The 12,500-nt window shown below is 47.2% G+C and overlaps 1 protein-coding gene across 1 annotated transcript in view; it reads left to right on the top strand.

The window, feature by feature from the left end:
* The window catches only part of TNR (tenascin R), a 407,762-nt gene that overhangs the window by 356,805 nt on the left and 38,457 nt on the right, over positions 1–12,500 (top strand). The window contains exons 10-14 of the mRNA XM_058701985.1: positions 7,447–7,536; positions 8,669–8,932; positions 9,537–9,806; positions 10,948–11,067; positions 11,997–12,143. Of these exons, the coding sequence (XP_058557968.1) occupies positions 7,447–7,536; positions 8,669–8,932; positions 9,537–9,806; positions 10,948–11,067; positions 11,997–12,143 (891 nt within the window). The remainder of the gene's footprint in view (positions 1–7,446; positions 7,537–8,668; positions 8,933–9,536; positions 9,807–10,947; positions 11,068–11,996; positions 12,144–12,500) is intronic.

Raw genomic sequence — 12,500 nt, 5'->3', positions numbered from 1 at the left:
GTGAGTGCTGGGCTCGAACCCAGGCCCCCAGAGCCAGTTCATCACAGCCCTGAGCAACTCTATCCCCAGGCCACATGCTGCTAACCAGAAAAATCAGCACCCGGGCTTAGGAAACCCAGGGCCTTGAAGATTCCTACAGACATCACGGTACGACACAAGATTGCAAGGAGACAAAGACCTACAGCTGCCACACACGATACATTCACTCACGCACAAGGCCGACGTCACGACTTGGGTCTGGGAGTTGCCACCTTGGAGGCCGCTGGTTTTTGGGGGCTTGGAACAGACGCCTCTCCCCAAACCCACATTTTCCTCCCCGGGCTCCCACGGGGTCTGGTGGTGAGAAGGTGGGCTCCCGAAGGTGCAGAGGTCCGTGTGTATGTCCACAGGATGATTTTCCGTGAAGAAACCCGAGACTCCCTGAGAAGTCCAGCTGGCAAAACAGTGCTGACCAAGGCACTTGATGTTCACTTCACCCTGTCTGCACTCCCTGATGTGCCAGGGCACAAACACCAGACCCAGGGCCAGACCTTCAATGCCAGGCAGGCTCTTCTGAGGAGGAGTTGGGCAATAGGCCTGTGGCCCAGGCCAGATGGTTCTCAGCCTCCTTCAGGTGAAGTCACAGCGACCCCAAGTGGCCACTCTGGTAAGGCACCCTCTGAACAAGGTGCTGCCTTCTGGGGGCCAGAAAGTGGGGAGTGGGCTGCAAAGACCCACATGGAGGAGAGGGGGGAATGGCCAGAAGCTTCCACAGCTTTCCTCCTCACAGAGCTGGCACATAAGGGCGTCTGTGCCCTTATTTGTGTTAAAGGACTAGAGCAAAGGAACCAGGAGAAAGCCAGGTGGGAACTTTTCATCTTCTGCTTTGGCTTCTTCAGCAGGGAGAGCCTATTTACAGTAAAGACCCAGAGATACGATGTTCCTGCGGGACAGGGGTGATGGGCCATGTTTATCATTAATCTCACTGGCAACAAGAGAGCTGCATTCTAGAATATTCCTTAGTATTATTATTTTTTAATATAGGTTTGTGGGGGCATACTTTCCCTTAAAGTCAGCATGGGATTGACTGCTTCTCTTGATGGTTGAACGTCGTCCACACTCAAAAAATTGGTAGATGTCCTCCAAAACCTGATTCATTCAGGGAACCCTGGAGAAGCATCCACCATAACCCAAGATGATAAGGATGGGGAGCCTGGGAGCTTAGACCTCCATGATAGTAAAAAGTAGATGTTGCCCATCTGGTGTGATGTCAGGGGTTCCCAGGAGATCCTCTGTCTCTCTCCAATTATTTCCCATCTATAAATCTCTAGTACCCAAATTCCACTGTTGGAACTCTTCCTTATCAGGGGCCCTCCATTAGATCCCTGGTTTTCATGAGTTATTTTACCAGATCGGCTGTTGCCTGTGTTATTCGTTCTGCCCGCAATGCCCTTTCTCGGCCCAGATACCTCTGATCCTTCAAAACCCAGTTCAGATATGCCCTCATAAGTCTTTCCAGCATTCCTGTCACCCTTGCTATGCTGCTTCCATGCATCACGTATTTCTTCCACTATGCTACATTCTGAATTAAAATATATAAAATCAAGGGGCACCTGGGTGGGTCAGTCAGTTAAGCACTTGACTCATGATTTCGGCTCAGATCATAATCTCACGGTCATTGGATCCAGCCCCACGTAGGGCTCTACAGTGACAGCACAGAGTCTGCTTGGAATTCTCTCTCTCTCTCTCTCTCTCTCTCTCTCCCTCTCTCTCTTCCCCTCCCTTGCTTACATGTGTGCATTCTTTCTCTCTCTCTTCCTTTCTCAAAATAAATTAAAAACACATTTAAAAAACTTTAAAATATAAAAAAAAGTCAAATCCCTTAACTCAAGACCTAAGGGTCTAGTGAGGAGACCAACATGAAAACTAACAGTAACAACATAATAACATCATTGTTGTAAAAACTGAGAGATGGTCTGCAAACTCCTTGGGCACAGGGTCCTCAATCTTCCCCTCCCTTTGAGAGCAGGTGTCCTGTGAATGCACTAGGGCCAACCAAATCCCTCACCCAGTTTGGTAGACTTGAGGTTCACAGTACTCAGGAGATGAGCCCAGGGATTTAGAGATGAAAAGGGTCCCCATTTCTACGGATCTACCTGAACCCGACCAAGCCTGCAGATCCCAGATGTCATTCATGGTTTTGCTGGTAAGAGGTAGCAATCTCAGCTTCTCGGGGCTGCTTCGCCCCATGACTTCCCTCCTAGCAGCAGGAGGCTGGAAGAATAGGTTTCCTAAACAGAGGGAAGTGAGTCATTCTACATTCATCACCCACGGCCCTTGCGCTGCAGGGGACAATGTGCTCATTCCTCTCGCTCTTCAGCCCTAATTAATCTCTTCCTGCTCGCGTGCCCCATCCTGCCCACCAGAGAATTCCATATCCCCTTCCCTCGACCTTTCCTAATCTTGGCTAGCTTTCAAGGTTCAACTCAAGTCCCTCTTCTAGAAAGCTTCCCTTGGTCACTACAGGCATGCTGATCCTGTCCGCCCTCTGAAATGGTTTCCTTAGTTAGCAAGCCTGTGGTGTAGTGCCCAGTTACTGAAATTCCAATCAGCTAGTCCACTCCTCTGGAGGATAGGGACCTTCCTCTCATAGGGACAGGGACCATGCTAGGACATGGCAGGAAAAAACAAAGGACTTGAGTTCCAAAGCCAGTTTTATTGTATATTAGCTTTATGACCTTAGTCAAGGAATGGACTTCTCGGAGCCTCTTTTTGCTCATCAGTAATGCCTTCCCAGCAGAGCCGCGGGGGGATTAAGTGAGGTAACAGGTACAAATCTCTAAGAACCTATAGCTAGTAGGAGTACTCTTGACCATCAGACCCTCAAAAAACTTGCCTCAATTTTTAGGCCTCATTTCTTCCCTCCCTTTCTTCTTCATTGTTCTTCTAGACTCTCCACTGCATGAAGCTCAGTGCTGGGTGTATTGTGGGTGCTCAATAAATACTTTCCTCCTTCAGTATGGATTTCTTTTATATCACTGAGGGCAAGGGTGATGTCCATTCGGCTCACCCTGATATCCCCAGTATCCAACCCTGTGCCTGGCACAGAGGAGGCCCTCAATAATGTTTGGTGAGTGAATGAACTGCATGCCTTTGGGAGTTCAGCGAAGAATGGGTATGCAGTGAAAGAGTTGAGAAAAGCGTCAACCTCCAAGCCAAACAAAGGCATGGAGAGTGGTGGTTTCCCATGGGATGAATTTTCTGGGCTGTTGTGAAGAAAAGGGAACAGAGCCATTCAAATGCCACCATTTTCAGGAGGTGGATGGAAAGATAAAGAGAGCATTGATAGAGAGCAATGGGGTCTTTAAAAAGTGAGAAATCCCTAGGAGTCCACAGAGTCCTGATGTATAAGTGTGCTGGATACGCCTCGGATACACATTTTCTTTTCCAGCAGAACTGTATTTTACCTGCTGGCAAAGAGCAACAATTCACTTGTAGCACAGGAAGAAAGCTGCAGAAAATCAAAAGAAAGCAGCAGGCAGGAACCTATAAACGAGTCCCACTTTCCCATCCCCTAGACAGAAAGCCTGGGACGAGAGTACTTTAAATTCTGCTCTGCAGTTTTTCTGGGAAAAGATGATTCCGTTGTAAATTATTGAACATTTCATTTAAGCTTCATAAATAAGAAACTCAGATGAAAACGTTACATGTTAGATCCGTTCAGCAACATATAATTTCTGTCTTACTCCCCCGATCTGTCACCCTTCATCTACGTCAGAGAATTTCTACTTCATTATAGGCAATTGAAGGTTTCAATCAGATGCCTAAGAAAAGTAGTTTATGTTCCAAAGGTAACCTAATTTCTCCAACCAAGGATGTACCTGGGACTCGCCGAACATATTGACGGAGATAGATGTGTGCTTCCAACGTTTCCGGGGGGCGTCGCAATCACCCACTCAATCTAGTGGCAGGTACTCCTCCCAGCCAGGGGCCAGCTCCCTGCTGACAGCTGGACTTCCAGAATCGCTTGTGTCATCAGAGCTAACAGGCTAAGCCCCAGCAAACTGACAACAGGTGTGCCCAGGACTAGCCTCTACCTACCTGGGACACACAAAAAAGGACTCAAGGTCCTGGAATAGTTCTCTGAGTGAAGTAATAATAAAACCAGCTACTATTGCCGTGGGCTAGGCACCGTCCTGCACTTAATCCTCACAGCCACCGTTCGAGACGAATACCGCCGGGTTTCCCATTCTACAGAAACTGAAGCTCAAAGATACTAAGTCTCAAAGTGACGCAGGTAGAAAGTGGCAGAGAATGAATGGTAACATAAGTATGGCAGATCTCAAATTCTGTCACTCTTCAAACTTTACCTCCACTGGTGTTGACACTTCAAAGGAAGAAAGAATGAAGGGTTAAGAAGTGGGCTGGAGCTGGCCTGAGAAAGGGAAAAGAGGGCTGGCTCTCATACACTCCTTCAAGGGAGCCTGGTTGGTAAGGCCTGGTAGGTACTGTCTTACTCAAGCATGGGGACATTTATTGCTTTGGGCTGGACTAAAGCTCTACTGACGAGGGGATGCACAGCCCTCTGGCTACCATGCAGCGTTCTCCTTCATTAAACCAAACCATTTGTTAAGGAAAGGTTGCTCAATGCATTTCCTGTCAAAGTCATTCCTATTACCTCAGGAAGCCCGGGGAAGTCACAGCTGCTCAGGGGAAGGGACGACATTGGGGGAGGGGTGGGACATTCCAGTTCTCCTAAAAGTCCCGAATCCCTGAGGCCAGAAGTCTGAGTGTCCTCTCCAGCTGGCCATACGCTTACTCTTTGCCTTAGTTTCTTTTCATAATTTGATGGTGTACTGGTTTGAATGGTGTCCCCCCTCCCCACCCCCCCCACCCCCAGTTCATGTCTAACTGGAACCTGTGAATACGACCTTACTTGGAAATAGGGTCTTTACAGAGGGAACCAAATTAAAATGAGGGCATAACAGATTAGGGTGGGCCCTAAATCCAATGTGCACAGTGCCTTCATAAGAAGGGGAGAAGACACAGATACACAGGGAGAATGCCACATGTTACAGACTGAATGTTTTGCGTCCCCCCAAAAGTCATGTGTTGGAAACCTCATTCCCAGTGTGATATTAGCAGATAGGGACTTTGGGAGGTGACTAGGTCATGAGCAAGTAGCCCTCATGAATGGGATTGGTGCCCTTGTAAAAGAGACCCCAGAGAGCTCTCTTGTTCCTTCCACTGAATGGAAACACAGAGAGGTGACGGCCATCTATGAACCAGGAAGTGAGGTCTCTCCCAATGTCAAATCTGTTGGTGCCTTGATCTTGGACTTCTCAGTCTCCAGAACTGTGAGAAATAAATGTGGTTTAAACCACCCAGCCCATGGCAGTTTGTGATAGCAACCCGAGCAGACTGAGACACTATGAGGCAGAGCCTGGAGCAGAATGCCCAACATGGGCAGCAACCACCTAAAGCTGGAAGAGGCAAGGAAAGATGTTCCCCTTAGTTCCCCCTTGGGAAGGAGCACTGCCCCCCCCTCCCCAGCACCTTGTTTTGGGCCCTCTAGACTCTAGAACTGTGGTAGATTACATTTCTGTTGTTGTAAGCCACCCCTTGTCATCATTTGTCATGGCGGCCAAAAGAAACTCATGCAGATGGAGAAAAGACTCCCCATTCCACCATCCTCACAAGGTTGTGCTGAAGGTCAAAACACATCCAGGTACTTTGAAAAGAACAAATGTTATATAAATGTAGAATAACATGATCATCAGCCATGGCTCTTGTGGCCCCACACAGATTGCCCCCCTCCCCACCAAAATGTCTACCAGAAATACTCAGGCTCATCATGGGGGACCCCACATGTGATGATTTGATCTTTTTGTATTTTTCTACAATCCCACTTCTAGTAAATGAGGGTGAGTTTGTGCTAGTTTGATGCTAGAATAATGGTCCCTAAAGATGTCTACATTCTAATCCCAGGAACATGTGACTCTGTCAACCTACATGACAAAAAGGAAATTGTAGGTGTGGTTAGGTTATCTCAGTGTGGCCAATATATGAACAAGGGTGCTTATAAGAGAGATACAGGGAGATCAGAATCAGAGTAGAAGATGGGGCAAGGGACACAGAGGTCAGAAAGAAAAACAGATATGAAAATGCTATGCTGTTGGCTTTGAAGATGGATTAAGGAGCCACAAGCCAAGGGAGGCAAGAAGCCTCTAGAAGGTGGGAAAGGCAAAAAAACGATTTTTCCCCCAGAGCCTCCAGAGGCTGCAACCCTGCTGAAACATTTAGACTTCAGACCTGCTGATGCTGAACTATAAAATAATAGACTTGGGTTGGTTTGAGCCACGATATTGTGGTAATATATTACAGCAGCAATAGGATATTAATACACCGGTCAAGCCAGTTAGTCTGAAAATGAATATGGGAGAGAGTAGGGAGACACCCCAGATAATTGCAGGTATCCTGGAAGGCGCCTGGTGATTCTTTGTATTAATCCCCCAAAGGATTTCCCCAGAAAAGTTTATATCCTTTAGTTGGACAGTTTTTGCGTTTTTTCCATCTTCCCAGAGTCTCCTGGAAGTCAATCCTAAGATTGAATCCATAACTTTAAATACCCTGGCATCTGAATTAACAACCTTGGTAGGGAGCCCACAGCAGCAAGGCTTCTGCCTGCCCCTATGTTAAAGGCCTGGTAGCCTATTCATCCAGTGTTGCTCCCTAGAAGGGATCCCGGAGTCCCCATATGGTTTCAATCCCTATCTATAAAAGGTGCAGATTGATGCTCACAGCATTCGAGAAATGCTGTAGGGGCACCAGGGTGGCTCAGTCGATTAAACATCCAACTTTGGCTCAGGTCATGATCTCACGGTTTGTGAGTTCGAGCCCTGCGTTGAGCTCGAGCCCTGAGTTGGGTTCTGTGCTGACAGCTGAGAGCTTGGAGCCTGCTTCAGATTCTATGTCTCCCTCCCTCTCTCTTCCCCTCCCCCCACCCCCATGCTCTGTTTCTCTCTCAAAAATAAATGAACATTAAAAAAAATTAAAAAAAAAAAAGAAATGCTTTAAAGGCCCATATACATACAATCCCTCCTCCAATTCACAACTTATACAACTCCCTTCACCAGCCGTAACCAACTTGAGACTCTAAGGACCTTTGGAAGACCTTCCAAAGGAGAGCACATTTCTGAAGGTCACTAACAAGGGCAGCCTTGCTGCCTTCCTGACGAGACCAGCAGCAAGAAGGAAGCTGCATGGAGCACTTCATCCTGTTGACTTGGTATGGATTTCCTAAATGTTGAAATTGGGATTTCCTACTAGGTAAAATTAGGAGGAGATTCAGGAAGGACTAAACATAAGATCTGTACAGGAATCTAAGCTTATTTGCTTCCCTCCTTTCTGCCTTCCCCATCACTGACACACACACAGAATAATGTTTGTTTCTGCATCTACCGACAGATTTGGTGCCTGGCACGGAGTATGGAGTTGGAATATCCGCTGTCATGAATTCACAGCAAAGTGTACCAGCCACCATGAATGCCAGGACTGGTGAGTAGGACTGCTATAGAAGCAGACCAGGATGCTGTGCAAGCCTGAGAAGCCACGGAGGCTTGTGGCTTGCTTGTCCTGAGAAGGGCCGGTCAGAAGACAATGCCCCCTAATGAACAGGTCCCTGAATGACAGTTATCAGCCTAGGAACAACATCTACCTGCAGATCGTTGATCTCTGTGCCTAACCTCTGCTATCAACATGCAGGATAGTCTCACTCACTTTCCCACAAATCTGTGCATGGTCTCCCATGGTCTGGTGGGCTGCCCCTCTGTCTCCCATGGTCTGGTGGGCTGCCCCCAGAGGTGGAAAATTCGAAATCAGTTGGTGTCATAGCAAGTCTTTCTAATGTAATACCTCAGAGCAGGCAGAATGTGATGTCCCTCACCATGGATGACAGAAGCCCTCAGAAAGGTCATAGGGATAAAGGTTTAGACTTGGAAACAACCTGTTAAATCTAAGGGCAATGGAAAATTCTACTTGAGACCCTTGCCACTCAGCATCTGGCATATTTGCTTCCAAATTCTGGGTAAATTTCTACATCACTCTGGAACTTTAGGTACAGACAGCTGCCATGGGGTGGGGATTTTGAGCCAATCCCTGCCCCAAGGCTCGTTCCAACATAGACAACCTCTCTAAGAGAACCACAAGGACACAGGTCCCAGGAGTTATCAAACCTAATTACCTGTACACCCATGGCCAGATCAGTCACAATGGCCTCAGGAACAGGGGTAGCTACTATTGCCAGGAATGTCATATCCCTACTTGATGGTGGCTCCTAGTTTACCCTGGTTGGATTGCTGACAAAGGCTGGAAGAAAATGAATATGGAAAGCTTGATAATCAACAGCCAGCTTTGTCCCAGAGGTATGTCCCAGAGGTGGATGTATTCCTATGGTGTTGGAGCTATTAATACCTTTACACAGATTGTCCATCTATATACCAAGCCCTTGGCCATCTTTCAAAGGGAAGGTGCTTAACAAAAGGTGACAGAATTGTCAGCAATGACAAGCTAATCTTCATGGTCAGCAGGCCTGTTTATAGGTTAGAAATCCATGGGGAGGTCCAATTCCAATAAATACTGGCCCTTGTATGGAACTTGTGTAAAATAGGCCACTTATGTTGATCCACAGAACTCGATAGTCCCCGAGACCTCATGGTGACAGCCTCCTCGGAAACCTCCATCTCCCTCATCTGGACCAAAGCCAACGGCCCCATTGACCACTACCGAATTACCTTTACCCCGTCCTCCGGGATCGCCTCAGAAGTCACTGTGCCCAAGGACAGGACCTCATACACACTGACAGATCTAGAGCCTGGGGCAGAGTACATCATTTCAATCACTGCTGAGAGGGGTCGGCAGCAAAGCTTCGAATCCACCGTGGATGCCTTCACAGGTACCAGGGTAGCAGACATCCTAGCTGGGCTCAGGGATCAATGGATTTTAGTATGAGAAAGTCATCTAGGTAGCCTACTCTTCCAACGCCTCCATTTTGTTTAGGGAAGGAGGAATGTGGGTAGAGAAAGAAGAGATTGAGGAGAAATTAACAAATACATCAAGACAGAATGGTTGCAAGTAAGGGGGAGAGAGGATCAAAGCTACCTATGTGCCTGAAAATTTGTATCTGGTTTTCTAAAACCTGAACATAGGGATTGATTCTGTTCATCTTTCCCCATCTGCACTAAATCAGTGGGCATTCAGAGGATCCATGGGATCATGTTAAATTTCTCCCAGGACAAAGATTTGAAATCCTGGGTGAGTATTAGGAAGAAGTATTATGAGGTGTTACCCTGCTGAGGGCATTCATTTTTCAGTATAACGCTTGGAGAAAGGAGATGGACAGGACTAGAGAGTGAGGGGCTGTAAGCTCTGAGTCAGCAGGTGAAGGTACAGTCGTAATTGATAAGGAAAGCAGATCCCTTCAGTCAGATGGCTCTCCTAGCCCAGTGGCCCCACCACCTCGTGTGTGTTTCAGAACCATCATTTTCTCTGCTTTGCAGGCTTCCGCCCCATCTCCCATTTGCACTTTTCTCACGTGACCTCCTCCAGCGTAAACATAACCTGGAGTGACCCATCCCCTCCAGCAGACAGACTCATTCTGAACTACAGCCCTCGGGATGAAGAGGAAGAGATGACAGAGATCTCCCTGGAAGCTACCAAGAGGCACACTGTCCTGATGGGTCTGCAGCCAGCCACCGAGTACATCGTGAACCTGGTGGCAGTCCATGGCACAGTGACCTCTGAACCCATTGTGGGCTCCATCACCACAGGTGAGGTGGGAGGGCTCGACAGCAGGTGGTGAAGGGGGTTCTTACAGAGGTCTTTAACAAGTCAATGAAATTTACAAAGAGAAACACCCAAGAAGTAGGGGCCTGCCTCACTTGGCTAGAGAGGGTCTGTGAGCTGTTCTGAAAGAGCCACCTCTTCCAGGGCTGCATAAAATGTATAAGATGGGAAGCTTCCATTGGGAAGGTAGGACAGACTCAATGTCTTGAGGAGGCCAGGGCTTGAATGCATTGGTCCAGAGGTTCTCACACTACCAGCCTGAAGAGAGTTAACCTTCAAAAGGAAACTCCATCTCTTGACTGCTCAGTAAGGTCACTTGTACAAATGATGCTTCCTCAAAATTATGTGGGACGAGCACTAGCATGCGGCCATGTAGGAACCTGGTACTCAGAGAGTGGGGTTGGTTTGCACGTTGTGTGGAAAACACAGGCACTGTGAGACTATTGGATCAAATTCATCTCATCATTCTCAAATGTAATCCCAGATATGAGTATGCATGTGGCTGAGGACATGTGTATTTGGGTGGTTTCCTATATAATGACAAGAACCCACTAACTAGACAAGTACATTAAGCACTCAGCTGGTTTTGACCCTGCAGTCCTCCAGTAGTCAAAAAAATGAAGTACCCAGTACAAATGAAATACAGTTTCGGAAAGTGGATTTGTTCTGGACTCGTGCTCTGAAATCCCTCTACGGTCAATAGGCAGTTTTTCCAAACTGAACCATAGGTGGCTGCTAAAAACTAAGAGAAACAGAGTTGGGTTTGTCTAAGAGAAGCTGCTCTAGGGAAAATGACTATGTTACTCCCAGCTCAAAAGAAAACATATGAACTTAAAGGAAAGTTCCAGTTGGCCTTGACACAGCTAACAGTTGCTGCACAGCACAGAGCTTGCCAGTTCGACCTAATGTTGTTAAAATATTCTCCATTAACATGGCTTTAGCCATACCTATGACTTTTCATTTGAAACTTGGGCCTAATCATGGCTTTAAGGATGCCCTAGTACAAAGGGCTTGTCTGTCCCTGTGACGCTATTAGCTCTTGGTCCACAAGAAACCAAGGATAAGAATTGCTTTCTCACATTGTGCTTTTCTGTTTTTTTCCCACAAACACACGGGTCCTTGTAGGAATTGATCCCCCCAAAGACATCACAGTTAGCAATGTGACCAAGGACTCAGTTATGGTCTCCTGGAGCCCTCCTGTTGCATCATTTGATTACTACCGAGTATCGTATCGGCCAACACAAGGTAATAAAGTCACTTGATTTCTCACAAATGGATGGGATTTGGTGCTGAGTGACAACTGCTCTGGGAGAAATACATGTCCCAGAGGATATCACCCCTGCCTGCATTCTCCCCCTCTCTGTAGCGCACTCCTTCACAATGAGAGTGGGTTAAGGAGGAGCAGGCAAGAAACCCTGAACTCACCAACTCCTCTCACACACGGCTGGACTCTATTCACCCAGAAACCAGGCCCTCAACCAGCAGAGCAAATCATGGTAACTGGTCACCATTATCTAGGCAGTCTAGTGAGAAACAACCCCCCCAAAAAATCTGTCAAGATCCAGGGTCATGTGCACTTTCCCGAGAGACTAGTCCAAGACTAGAAGCCTGGGGGATTCCTAAAGACTCGGCTGAGCCAGATGGAGCTTTAGAGGGAGCCACAGTGATGGTGGTCCTATTTCTACCACTCCAGCCAAGTCAGAAGTCAGAAAAAGTTGGCACAGACCTTCACCCTGCCAGTTCCTGCTGTGCATGCCACATTGTTAACAAAGTAGAGGGCATGCCCACTTCCAAGGAGGCGGTGGGAGAGTTTTCCAGACTACCCTGTCTCCGGGCTGCATAGACCCCTCTTCACAGTCCATGCCTGTTAGACTGCCTTAAGAAGACCAGCTTGTTAGAAAACTAAATAAACCACTTTGTTGTTGTTGTTGTTGTTGTTGTTGTTCCAAGGAACCTATAAAATGAGGAGGTGGGACCAGCATACAATCTCTCCTCAAGCTCCAATATTCCCAGTCCATGAACCACTTCTCTTCTTTCCCCACCAAGCGCTGAGCTTTGCACCCGTCTGTGCTTCATGACAAAGTGCTGCCAGAAGCTTCTATGTAGATAGACTATACCATGAGCTGTGTTGAAGCATCTGCTGAACTTTAACAGTGGCTTCTGCTCTTCCTTAGTGGGACGGCTGGACAGCTCAGTGGTGCCCAACACGGTGACAGAATTCACCATCACCAAGTTGTATCCAGCCACTGAATATGAAATAAGTCTCAACAGTGTGCGGGGCAGAGAGGAGAGTGAGCGCGTCTGCACCCTCATTCACACAGGTAGGCATGTCTCCCTGTCATGAGCCAAGTCAGGATGCTGGCTAAGGACCCACAACAGACAGAAGAGGCAAACAGTAGAGTTGTTCTGGCTAATACAGAGGGCACTGGTCCTGGGCTCAGAGGCTCCATTCTTGGGTGTCCCTCTGACTCACTGTGTTATGCAAAGCAATTTGCAATTTCTCTCCCCACTGATATTCCTAATACTGGAAGTTTAGACCTTATTGATTTGGGTCAGAAATTTTCATGGAATTTCCAGTAAGAAAGGTGACCTTTTAAAGACACATGATGAAAGTGAATTCCAGAACAGACATCTGAATCATCACATCTAATTAAAAGAAATTTTTTTTAATGTTTACT

Source organism: Neofelis nebulosa, chromosome 15, assembly GCF_028018385.1.
Source record: "Neofelis nebulosa isolate mNeoNeb1 chromosome 15, mNeoNeb1.pri, whole genome shotgun sequence".
Classification (NCBI taxonomy): domain Eukaryota; kingdom Metazoa; phylum Chordata; class Mammalia; order Carnivora; family Felidae; genus Neofelis; species Neofelis nebulosa.
The sequence above is the reverse complement of the archived record's forward strand: the minus strand, read 5'-3'. Positions and strand labels throughout refer to the sequence as shown.